Source organism: Myxocyprinus asiaticus, chromosome 12, assembly GCF_019703515.2.
Source record: "Myxocyprinus asiaticus isolate MX2 ecotype Aquarium Trade chromosome 12, UBuf_Myxa_2, whole genome shotgun sequence".
NCBI classification, from domain to species: domain Eukaryota; kingdom Metazoa; phylum Chordata; class Actinopteri; order Cypriniformes; family Catostomidae; genus Myxocyprinus; species Myxocyprinus asiaticus.
The window spans coordinates 42,620,900-42,634,381 of record NC_059355.1 but is presented as its reverse complement, the minus strand read 5'-3'; the positions used below and the strand labels follow the sequence as shown (position 1 = coordinate 42,634,381).

The 13,482-nt window shown below is 38.7% G+C and overlaps 1 protein-coding gene across 3 annotated transcripts in view; it reads left to right on the top strand.

The window, feature by feature from the left end:
* LOC127449425 (metabotropic glutamate receptor 4-like) overlaps nucleotides 1–13,482 on the top strand; it is a 339,323-nt gene that overhangs the window by 273,112 nt on the left and 52,729 nt on the right. The window contains exon 8 of one of the 3 annotated variants that reach the window (XM_051712838.1): nucleotides 1,696–2,635. The exons of the other annotated variants lie outside the window; for them this stretch is intronic. Coding sequence (XP_051568798.1) covers nucleotides 1,696–1,775 — 80 coding nt within the window. The 3' untranslated portion in view covers nucleotides 1,776–2,635. Of the gene's footprint in view, nucleotides 1–1,695; nucleotides 2,636–13,482 lie in introns of those variants that run through there. 3 annotated transcript variants of the gene reach the window in all.

Here is a 13,482-nt window from a genome sequence, read left to right as displayed (position 1 = left end):
AACCTGCGCAATACGCAAATAGGTTGGATCAAGTGCAGCTGAATTCAGATGTTCTTCTCATGGATTTCCACAATCTGTGCCCTATTATATAGTCCATACCCTGTCAAGAACCAGCGATATAAAGAAAAGACAGCACATTCATAAGAAGTTGTTAGTGTAAATGGACTGTATGCAATGAATTAGAAGAATAGAAAATGTGCATTAATGCCAAGGATATTTCTATGACAGTGACACGCTCCTTTTATACGCATAGAAAATGTTATTCTTTTCTAAATTTGGATGTATGGTCAGTTAAATTATAGGGAATGTAAGTATTAATCATTATTAATCATATTAATCTACTGACACACAAATCATGGCTAGTATTTACAGTGCTTGCATCAGAATCAGCTTTATTGCCAAGTATGCTTACACACACACAAGGAATTTGTCATGGTGACAGAAGCTTCCAGTGCAAAGAGAATAAACAAATAATACAAAAATAAAAAATAATACATATACAACATATACATGCAAACATCTGAAATATACATATAAACATATATACATAAACAATGAAATAATACAAAATAAGATACAACAAATAAATATATAGAGGAAACTACAGTAGATCAATAAAGTTGTTCAACTATGTTATATACAGATATACAGTTATGTGCAAGGTGATTTAATGTATTTTGCAGAAGAGGTAGGACAGGTCAAATAAATATAAATGGAATATAAATATGAATGAATAGTTGAATATGCACATGATAGTTTTGCCACAATGGAGAGTAGCTCTGTAGTGCCAGCCAGAGGGCAACAGTTCAAAAAAGGTAGTGTGCTGGGTGAAAGGGGTCCAAAGTGATTTTTTTCAGCCCTTTTCCTCACTCTGGAGGTGTACAGTTCTTGGAGGGTGGTAAAGTGAGAACCAATAATCCGTTTAGCAATCCAGACTATCCTTTGAAGTCTTCTGATGTCTGACTTGGTAGCTGAACCAAATCAATCTCAACAACAGATGGAAAATTACCAGTAGGCTACAAATTAAATCATAAATACAATTGTAAATATACAATAATAATAATAATACACATAAACATAACAAAAGAATAATAATTAAAATAATTAAACAAATAAACCATGACCTCTAGAAAGTTTAATACAAATCTCAAGAGATAACCCCTGAAAAATTGTGAATGTCAGGGACATTATTTAATGTTCTGTACTTTCAGAATTTGGACATTAACTTTATTACCATCTGCTGGTGGAATCTCCAAACTGCAAATGCAGGAACTGAATTTGAACTTTGCGCTGAGTTAAGAAGTGGTATTGAAATGTCTTAGTGCAACAACCTATTTCTCAGGAAAATAGCAAATTATGCTTTGCACCACTTCATTTACATACAATATTGACAGAGAGGTTTCTCCTTCCTGTGAGCTGTTTCCTGTTGGTGCCGGAACGCTGCACGAGTTTGTTTGAAGCTTGCTAGCCTGCTTAGCATTGCTTATTCCTCTACGCTCATCATTTTATCCTTTACCATTTTACTGCGTGCTTCATTTTTATCTTCACTTTTCTACTGTTTCAACTGCGTGTATATTACCATGCGCACCGTTTTCTTTTTTCCGCTTGTCTACATCTCGCATTTCGACTGTGTGCATTCGTTTTCTCTGTGTTTTAAATGGATTATTGCATCAATTCCAAAAATCTGCTGATCAGGAACCAACACAACAACAGTAAACAATTGCTTGAGGTATTCACATCGATCTCAAACCCTCGCCGCTCAAGAACAACCATAACAACAACAAACAATTGCGGTAAGTCATGGCACCCGCTCATGTTATTGCTTCCTGCATTGCATGCCACATGTTTACTATAGCTTCTTCCATCAGCAGTGAGGGATTTACATGTGATAAATGTAAGGAATTAGTCAGGCTGACAGAGAAGTTTAATAAATTAGAGGCACACATCCGAACGCTAGTGGAGGTCAGTGAGGAGAAACCGGTAGATACTGTTTCAGATGTGGGTAGAACAGCGAGCAACACACACACACTTTGGTTCCGGCTGTAGAGCCCCCGCAGCAGGGTGTTTGGTTGATGTCTCGGCAGCATACTTGCTCAGCAAAGTGACACCACTCTCCCGTTCCTGTTAGGGTTTCTAATCCATTCTCCTCACTCAGTGATGCACCCACTGAGAATCATGTTGAAAGAGCCCTGGTTATAGGAGATTCTGTTGTAAGTAACATGGAAATAGAGACTTCAGCCACTATTGTTAAATGCATTTCGGGGGCTTGGACGTCTGACATCAGATCAAATTTAAAAATGTTGGCTAATGCTAAATGTAGATTTTCTAAAATTGTAATTCATGTCGGCACTAATGATGTGAATTTGCAAAAATGATGTCAGACACTGTAATATGCTCTGACCCCTTCCCTGCTCATTGTGTTGATTAGGTTTATAGTAGATTAGTGTTACTGAATGGCTGGATGTCTGAGTGGTGACCTGAGAATAGCATAGGAATTTTAGACAATTGGAAGAGTTTTTTGGGGTAGACCTGACCTGCTAAAGAGAGACGGACTCCATCCGTCCATGGAAGGTGCCGCTCTCCTCTCTAGTAATTTGGCTCATAGTCTTAATAGTGATAGTATTTGACTAACTGGGGCCCAGGTCAGGAAGCAGCCAAACTGGCTGATCCGAATGTCTGCTAGCTGCCTTGAGACATCACACAGGTCACAAACTACAGCACGTAGAGGCTGTATCACCTAGATATCACATAGAGACTATGTCAGTTCCCCAAACTACCAAACACAAACCCCTCACTAAATCATTTTAGAAAAAAAATTGACTAAGGTCAAACTTGAAAATAACAAAATAATTGAAGATAAACATCATATAAAAGGTAGGGCTACTAAACATTAGATCTCTTTCAACCAAAGCACTAACTGTAAATTAAATTACAGATCATAGTTTGGATGCACTCTGTTTGACGGAAACCTGGCTTAAACTGGATGAATATATTAGTTTAAATGAATCTACTCCCCCAGGTTATTGCTATAAACATGAGCCCCGTCTGAAGGGGTCAATGAGGAGGTGTTGCTGCAATTTACAGTGATGTTTTTGGTGTTACTCAGAGGAAAGGATATAAGTTTAAGTCTTTTGAACTAATAATGCTTAATGCGACACCATCAGATACAAATAAAATGTCGTCTTTTACCCTTGCTACGGTAAAGTTGTGCTCAAAAGTTTGCATACCCTGGCAGAAATTGTGAAATTTTGGCATTGATTTTGATTTAAGGATAGTGGTCATATAAAGCCATTTATTATCACATAGTTGTTTGGCTCCTTTTTAATTAATAATAACAGAAATCAGACAAATGCCCCTGATCAAAAGTTTACATACCCTTGAATGTTTGGCCTTGCTACAGACACACAAGGTGACACACACACAGGTTTAAAATGGCAATTAAAGGTTAATTTCCAACACCTGTAGCTTTTAAAATTGCAATTAGTGTCTGTGTATATATAGTCAATGAGTTTGTTAGCTCTCACGTGGATGCACTGATCAGGCTAGATACTGAGTCATGGGGAGCAGAAAAGAACTGTCAAAATACCTGCATAACAAGGTAATGGAAATTTATAAAGATAGAAATGGATATAAAAAGATATCCATAGCCTTGAAATTGCAAGACATTACTGTTCAATCACTTATTAAGAAGTGAAAAATTCTGGGATCTCTTGATACCAAGCCAAAGTCATGTAGACCAAGAAAGATTTCAGCCACAACTGCCAGAAGAACTGTTCGGGATACATAGAAAAACCCACAGGTAACCTCAGGAGAAATACAGGCTGCTCTGGAAAAGACAGTGTGGTTGTTTCAAGGAGCACAATAAGACGATACTTGAACAAAAATGAGCTGCATGGTCGAGTTGCCAGAAAGAAGCCTTTACTGCGCCAATGCCACAAAAACATCCCCGGTTACAATATGCCCGACAACACCTTGACACGCCCCATAGCTTCTGGCACACTGTAATTTGGAGTGACGAGACCAAAATAGAGCTTTATGGTCACAACCATAAGCGCTATGTTTGGAGAGGGGTCAACAAGGCCTATAGTGAAAAGAATACTATCCCCACTGTGAAGCATGGTGGTGGCTCACTGGTGTTTTGGGGGTGTGAGAGCTCTAAAGGCACAGGGAATCTTGTGAAAATTGATGGCAAGATGAATGCAGCATGTTATCAGAAAATACTGGCAGACAATTTGCATTCTTCTGCACAAAAGCTGCGCATTGGACGCACTTGGACATTCCAGCACGACAATGACCCTAAGCACAAGGCCAAGTTGACCCTCCAGTGGTTACAGCAGAATAAGGTGAAGGTTCTGGAGTGGCCATCACAGTCTCCTGACCTTATTATCATTGAGCCACTCTGGGGAGATCTCAAACGCGTGGCATGCAAGACGACCAAAGACTTTGCATGACCTGGAGGCATTTTGCCAAAACGAATGGGCAGCTATACCACCTGCAAGAATTTGGGGCCTCATAGACAACTATTACAAAAGACTGCACACTGTCATTGATGCTAAAGGGGGCAATACACAGTATTAAGAACTAAGGGTATGCAGACTTTTGAACTGGGGTCATTTCATTTTTTCTTTGTTGCCATGTTTTGTTTTATGATTGTGCCATTCTGTTATAACCTACACTTGAATATGAATCCCATAAGAAATAAAAGAAATGTGTTTTGCCTGCTCACTCATGTTTTCTTTAAAAATGGTACATATATTACCAATTCTCCAAGGGTATGCAAACGTTTGAGCACAACTGTATATAGATCACCCGGGCCATATTTTGATTTACTTTGTGAATTTGCAAATTTTCTATCAGATTTAGTAGTTATATGGATAGAGGTTTAATTGTTGGTGACTTCAACATACACATAGATAATGAAAATGACACACTGGGATTAGCATTTATCAATATTCTCAACTCTCTTGGAGTCAGACAAAATGTGATAGGATCAACGCATCGCCATAATCATACTCTAGGTTTAATTCTGTCATATGGAGTTGATGTTGATACCATAGAAATTCTGACGCAGAGTGATGACATCTCAGATCGTTACCTTGTCTCTTGTATGCTGCGATCAGCTAATGTTATTCAATCTACACCACGCTATCGTTCAGGTAGAACTATTCTTTCGACCACTAAAGATAGCCTCACTAATAATCTTCCAGATTTATCTCCTATAACCATTAAGCCAAAAAGCCTAGAACTTGAAGTAAAAACAGAAAAAATACAGTCTTTTCTAGCAATCTTGATAGTGTCACCCACCTTTGATTAAAGAAAACATATTAAAAAAAAGCCCTGCACCATGGTACAATGATCACACTCATGCTCTCAAGAGAGCAGCTCGGAAAATGGAGCACAAGTGGAAAAATACAAAATTAGAGGTGCATGAAATGATAGTGTCTTTAGCTACAGACAAGCACTAAAATCTGCCAGGTCAGCATATTTTAGCAAACTAACAGAATATAACCACAACAATCCTAGGTGCTTATTCAGTACTGTGGCTAAATCGGTTAGGAATAAAGCCTCGACTGAACCAGATATTCCTTCGCAGCACAATAGTAATGACTTTTACTATTACTTTTTTACTATTATGTTTCATAAAATTGAAATCATCAGAAATGAAATTGGAATTATGCAATCGTCTGTCACAGTACCTCAGAAAACAGTCTCATAATTTTCCTCATGAGCATCTTCAATCCTTCGCTGTCATAGGTCATGAAGAGCTAACAAAACTCATCGAAACATCAAAAGCCGCAACATGTATGTTAAATCCAATACCAACTAAGCCAGGGGTACTCAATTAAAGTTCCGGTCTCTACATTTCCTTCCCAGCAAAGGTCTGGATAGTATTTAGCTTACATGGTGTCAGTAGTTATATGGCTAGGAAATTATGCATCATCTTTTTTCTTTTTTTAATAGTTTTTATAACTTGCCATGTTGACAGCAATAGTACTTTGTAAAAAAAAAAAAAGAAAATAAAAAAATCCTAATGAGGACATTGGGGGCCCAGAGTCAGCTAGTGGGGTCTGAGAGATCTTTTCTACCAAAAGATTAAAATATTTAATCAAGACTTCATCAGTTGAGGGCTCTTGGGTGTAAATATTAAAAGATCAACAGTTTGTTTTGAAGCTGAATGACAGCAGTCCAGTTTTGTTGATATATTTTTACATTCAGAATCTGTACCTATGTATGGGACATAGGAGGCCTTTTGACAGATAAAATACTGTGGGTTCAGGGGTGTACCCTGAGAGAAAATGTATAAAAATGTAAAAGCCTTAATGGACCATTTTTATATTTTCCTTAAAGTGGGAATCTACTAACAACAAACAAACAATTTACATAACAGTGAAGCATTAAATATCTGTTTGATTAATTTAAGGATAAATAGGCTTTCCTTGCCATGATGACATCTCTGCTTAATTTTCACAAAATTATAACAAAAATCTGTTTATTATGAAAGGCTTGTAACATGCTGATTAATAAAGCTAAATTTAGATGGAAAAAAACGTTACAGTCTTAAGGCGGCATGTTAACTTCTCCTGATACAAACCTGGCTTAGCTGAACTGGCTGAATCACATATCAGACAGATGAAGATAGTTTCACTTTACTTAATTTTTGTTTTCTGTAGTGTGTTTAAGCGAAAGATGCCAGTATCTGTAGCGGTGTCTCCACTACTGTTGTTAAAATGGTAAAATAACTGCACCTGCAACTTGTACATACAGTAAATTAGGCTTTATGCGGTGCCACGTCTATAATGGGGAGAGTGGCATAATCACTTAGCCAGGTGTCAGATAACTAGCACAAAGCTTCAGAGCTCAGTCTGGATTGGTCCGGATCCGGACCGGAGTCCACCAATTGAGTACCCCTGAACTAAGCTCTTAAAAGAGATATTACCTGTAATCTCAGAATCTCTTCTTAATATTATTAACTCCTCGCTTGGTTTAGGTCCTATTTAGCAGATCGCTACCACTTTGTGTAAATGAGGAAGTCAAATCAAACAAAAGTTAAGTATGGAGTGCCACAGGGATCAGTTTTAGGGCCACAGCTTTTCTCATTATATATGCTTCCCCTGGGAGATATTATCAAGAATTTTGTAATAAGTTTCCACTGTTATGCTGACGATACCCAACTTTATATTTCTTTGAAATTCGACAAAATTTCACAATTCTCCAAATTAGCAGAGTGTATCATTAAAATCAAAGATTGGATGGCCAGACATTTCCTTCTATTCAATTCCGACAGAGGTATTATTTATTGGACCAAAAACCTAAAAAAAATAATCCGCTAAAATATAATGACTCTCGATGGATGTTCTGCTACATCGTCTACTACAGCGAAGAACTTAGTTGTTATATTTGATACCAATCTGTCCTTTGAAAATCTAATTTCCAGTGTTTGTAAAACAGCATTCTTGCACCTCAGAAATATTGTTAAGTTACGGCACATGCTCTGTTGCTGATGCTGAAAAACAAATTGATGTGTTCATGACCTCAAGACTAGATTATTGTAATGCATTACTGGACTGGGATGTCCAGCAAGTTCAATAAATAAACTTCAATTGGTTCAAAATGCAGCAGCCAGACTGCTGACTAGAACCAAGAAATATTATCATATTAGCCCCATTTGATCATCATTACATTGACTACCTGTTAATTTTTTTATTGTTACATGTTATTAACTACGAACAAAGCTTTGAATGGTCTAGCTCTGCAGTACTTAAGTGAACTTCTACCATGCTATATTCCATCACGTTCATTACGATTGCAAAATTCTGGCTTGCTAATAGTTCCTAGAATATCAAAATCCACAAAAGGAGGTAGATCCTTTTCCTATTTGGCTCCTAAACTATGGAATAGTCTCCCTAACACTCTTCGGGATGCAGACACACTCACTCAGTTTAAGTCTAGACTAAAGACTTATCTATTTAGCCAGGCATACACCTCATGTATCCAACAACTCACAATTAGGCTACTTTAGTTAGGTCTGTCGGATCCAGAAACATTTATCATGATTTATAACTGCAAAAAATTGAATGGCATCTACACTAATATTATTCTATTTGTTTCCCTATCTCAACCTCGGGATTCATATCCTGAGGTAACCAGAGCCAGCCAGATCCAGCTCCGTTCCTGCTTGATGTCGGACTCCACTGCTACGTGTCTCTGAGTGATGATGGCTAAATGCAGCTGGTGCCAGCCAGACATCACTTCAGTCTATTACGATGGACTTCAGGGAATGAACTGATGCAAACTCCAACCATAAGACATGGGATATTTCATATGCCACTGCCTGAACCTTGGACTTAGGACAGACCTCACCGAAATGACCTGCAGGTTGAACTGCGATGCACCTCACTGATCTCTGCCTGCATCACCTTGGTCTAATGATGGACTACACTCTTAAAATGGAATACATAGATCATCAATTAATTGCCAACAAAAGCCTTCATCAAACAACTAACAAAGGACAATGCATCTATGTGAACTTCTGCAGTTAATCCAGGATGAACTTCAGAGACATTAGTCATTAATCTTACAGTACATACAAAATCTTTGTTTAAACACTGGCCCTTAACACTTACTTTGTTTACTAATTTTAAACCATGACTTGTACTGCACACAAATAACTAATATTGGCGTTATATTCATGCTGTTTAGCCAGAGGGGAACTAGCCCCCACAGAGAGCCTGGTTTCTCCCAAGGTTATTTTCCTCCATTAAACAGCGCGGAAATTGCACTAAGAAAAGCACAATAAAGTGATTTGATTTGATTTGATTTTGATTTGAAGAATTAGCGCTCACACGAAAACCCTTAACAGTCCTAGTTAGACATCCACCATTGTACTACAATACTAAATGTAGCGGGGGAGTTCAGCCCTGCCTTGCAGGGGGCACTAACACAACACTTCCCTGGAAGACTGAGAAACAAAAGGATCTTTGTCCCCGCCCCCAGTGCATTTAGTCTCTGTACACTCGTATGAATGTATGTTTTCTTCTACCTTACTGTGTTCAACACTAAAATAATTGGCAAGGTGGGATTCAGGTGAGTATGTGTAACATGGTGGCTTCCTGAAGTGTGCAGTGTATGCTGTGACACGCTGTAGGAGTCTGGCTTTGCATACCCCAACATCCCCAAACCTAATAAGGGGAGATGCCCCTACTTCAATGTAGCATTCAAAGGCAAAACACATCATTTAGATTCAAAAAGTTTACAATATTTATTTTCTCTTTTTTAGGAAAACCTATTTTTGTTCTCTTTTGAAGAGGAGTTTATATTAATTGTGACTCAGCTGTATCACCAATAAAAGTGAAATGTATTAATAAAACAAAATAAAATTAAAATAAACACATTGTTTGTGTCACTCTATCAATGTCAGTTTTCAATTATCAAAGTCAACAATCAATACAAATTCAATTCACCCAAAAGCAAAATACTCAATGAAACAACAATTGTTCACCCAACTGACTTAAATGACTTTAAAATTACTCAAATGATTCAGTTCAATGCAAATGATTCAAATCAGTTCTAAGTATAATTCAGTTCAATACAATACAATACAATACAATACAATACAATACAATAATGTTGAACTCGCGACCGAGCATTCTCTCACTGTGTGTGAAAACCAGATCGCCCGTCAAAATAAAAGTCTCTCATATATATATATATATATATATATATATATATATATATATATATATATATATATATATATATATATTATTATTATTATATAGAAAAAAACATATATATTTCAAAATATACCCTCTACAATTTCCCCCCTCCTAAACCCTGCCATTCCACCAAACATCTCCAGGCCACTCATCTCTGCAACACAAAACATCAACATGTAGGAAACACATTTAACAAGTTACAATCTTTTCCAAACTCAATATGCACACAATTAAAATTCCGGTCTCTACATTTCCTTCCCAGCAAAGGTCTGGATAGTATTTAGCTTACATGGTGTCAGTAGTTATATGTATATATTTTTTTTACAAGTCGGAGACTCTTATTCCACAACATAGTCTATTCTGTATCTCACAGGTAAAGTACCCTGGTTTTGTCTTTGAGAGCGTCTCAGCTCAGGCACACTCTCTCTTTCAACATCTGAAATGTCAGCATCATCAGAATCTTCTTGTACCCTTAGGTCCGTTTCTGAAACTACATCCTCAACCAAATTTTCTTCTTGTTCTACTTCATTTGGTTCCCTTTGTTCCACCCTTGTATTGTGTGTGAGTGTAGTGGCAGGAATGTAGACAATGTCTGAGTTTTCTCTTTCAGATCCTGACTGATCTCTAGAACTGTGTCTGTGTATATGTTGTGTTTCAGGTGAGGGGAATGTACAGTATCGGAGCTGATCTCTGTGTACTACCTTTGTGGGACCTCCCTTTTCAGGTTTTATAATAAACACTGGTATGTCTGAGTGATTTTGTTTAACTACAATGTAAGGTATGTGTTCCCACTTATCCTGAATTTTGTTTCTGCCCCTGTGTTTGTGATTGCACAACAGCACACGGTCTCTAGGCTTTACAAGTGGTCATATGCTCTCTTTCTTCTTTTAGAGGCCTCTTGCGTTGCTGCATTTGCAATTCTATTGCTGTTTTCAGTCTTTTGTGATAAATTTTCACCCAATCACCAAGGTTATCTGCATCACTCTCTTCTAAGTCGTTTCCACCAAGAACATCCATAGGCAGTCGTGCATCCCTTCCGAACATTAGATAGGAAGGGGAATTGCCAGTAGATTAATGGACATTGCTATTGTAAGCCATCACTTGCTCTGGAAGGTGAGTTTTCCAATTTCTCTATTTCTCAAGTGACAATGTTCTTAGCATGTTGTGCATTGTGCTGTTAAATCTCACATTGAGAGTTTCCCTGGAGATAATAAGGACATGTATGACTCTTTCCAATACTATACACTTTGAGATTTTTGATTACACTTGCCCTGGTCTGAATGCAAACGGGCTGGGCACCAGTAATAAAGAACCAATGTTTGACGAGAGCTTTTGCAGTGGTACTCGCAGTCTGGTTTTTAGTTGGAACAGCAACCGTGAATCTTGTAAACATATCGGTGAGGACAAGGACATTTTCATATCCTCCTGAGGACATTTCAAGGTGTGTGTAGTCCATGGCATGGACTTCCAATGGAGCTGTGACATTACTGCACGTCATGGGAGCTCGAACTCTGGGAAACACATCTTTTGCAAATGTACATCTTTTACACTGTTCAACCCAGCTTGGAACATCTTTGGACATATTTGGTGAATAGTAGCTCCGTCACATGAGTGTTAGAGTACTCCTCTCTCCAAAATGAGTGTTTGTGTTGACTTTCATATATCTGCGATGGTTCAGGAATGACTAACTGCCGGATCTCTTCTCCATCTCTAGGATCAAAGATGCATCTGCACAAAACTCCTTGACACAGCTTGAGACGCTCAAACTCTCTGGAAAGCTTTTTCAATTTTGGATTCATATTACGTTGTTCAGTACAACTTGGTCTTTGGTTCTTGGACACAGCATTGTAAATGGGACTAATCATGAGATTGCTTTTTTGCTGCTTCTCAATTTCACTCCAGCTGTAACCATTTACTCCATTTCTTATAGATGCTTGCACAGCAACTTGGACATCAGTGTCTTCCTCTCTGACTCTAGCAGCTGGCCACAAGCATGCTCGTACTTCATCAGAGCTCAGCCGGATGAAATCCTTTTCTTTATCATCTCTTTCAGGTTCCTCCCTGGAGGGAATCCTTGACGGCATCAGCATTTGTGTTTTGTCATCTAGGTTTATAACAAACCTCAAAATTGTACTCCGGCAACTGCGCAACTTAGCGTTGCTCAACTGCTACGAGATTAGTGGTCTCCAGATAACGTGGTGGGTTGTGGTCTTGAACAATGAGAGCATAAGGTACTCTCTAAATGTTTTGGTTGCTGCCCATTTGAGCACAAGCAACTCCAATTTGAATGTGCTGTAATTTTTGTCATTTATTTCAGATCCTCTCAAACCTCTACTTACATAGGGGATGACTCCCCCTGCTTTTGGCTGAGCACAGCTCCAAGACCAAGATGACTTCCGTCAGTGGTGAGGATGAAGGGTAAGTTGAAGTCTGAATAATCAAGCACTGTTTTAACTCATTAAACACGGTCTGACGCTCTCCACTCCAACTGAAAGGTACAAAGTCTTTTACTTTGCTTTTGTTGCCAATGGGTGGGTGCAGTGGTTTGGCCACCCGAGCAAATCTTGGCATAAATCTTCTGTAATAGCTCATAAATCCAAGAACCTCTCTTCTTTCATGTTTTTGGGAACAGGCCATGTATCTAAAGCTCTGAATTTTTCATTATCAACCTGGATTCCCTTTGCTAAGAAACTTCACTTCAGGTCTTAAGAGGAAACATTTGCTCGGCTTCAACTTTAGACTATGCTGCTTCAACTGTTTGAAGACCAGTTCGTCTTTCGCAGTGGCTCTCGAAATCTTTTGAGAACATGATAATATCATCTAGATATATTAAGGGGATGTTGAAGATTAAGTCGCCCAGCACCACTCCCATGAGGCGCTGAAAGTTGGCCGGGGCATTGCACATCCTGAAAGGCATCTGGGACCATTCAAACAGCCCAAATGGGGTAGTGATGGCTGTCTTCTCATGATCTGTCTCACTCATGGCTACCTGGAAGTAACCAGCAGTTAGGTGGATTTCTGCGGTGTCTCTGTTTTATTGGTGGAGCACCAACAGTTGGAACACTGTGCGTCACAGCTGTGATGTAGCCGTAGACATGGTCATCCTTTGAAAATTCATCTCTGTGCCTTAAGAATTCATTCAGTTTTTTATGCTGTGCTGGAACGCGTCCTTCATAGATCACTTGGACTGGTACAGACAATCGTTCAGAGACTCATCAGCTTGGATGTGCATCAACTTCTTAACATGAAGCACCCCATTATTTTCCTCAAACTCTAGCATTTTCTTTGGCAACACCTCTTGTGGCTTGTACAACATTGCAACTCTGCATCTTGGCGTAAGTCTAATGGCTTTCTCACTCAAATTCATCACATGGACTGGAACTTTTCCTCCTGTTTTTACAAGGACATTGGCAACTAGAAGTCCTTTCAGTAAGCTTGCTTCAGCTGTGGGCTCCACTATTACTTGACACTTTACTTTAGGTGGCACTCTGCAATGTCCTTTGAGAACTTTTTCACTGAGAGGGGGAATTGTGAATGTTTGATTTCCAGGAACTTTGACAAAGCAGATCTTGCCAACAGGACCCAGGAGTCCAGCCTCTTTTTTGACACTTGCTAGCACCACCCTCCTGATAATGGCCTCTTTATACTGATCTAACTTGTCTACTGTCTTCACACCATCTCCTGCCATGAATAAGGACTGAAGTTCACTGATGACATTCATTCCAATAATTCCAGGCAATCCCCTCATCTCTCACTTCTGGGTTTG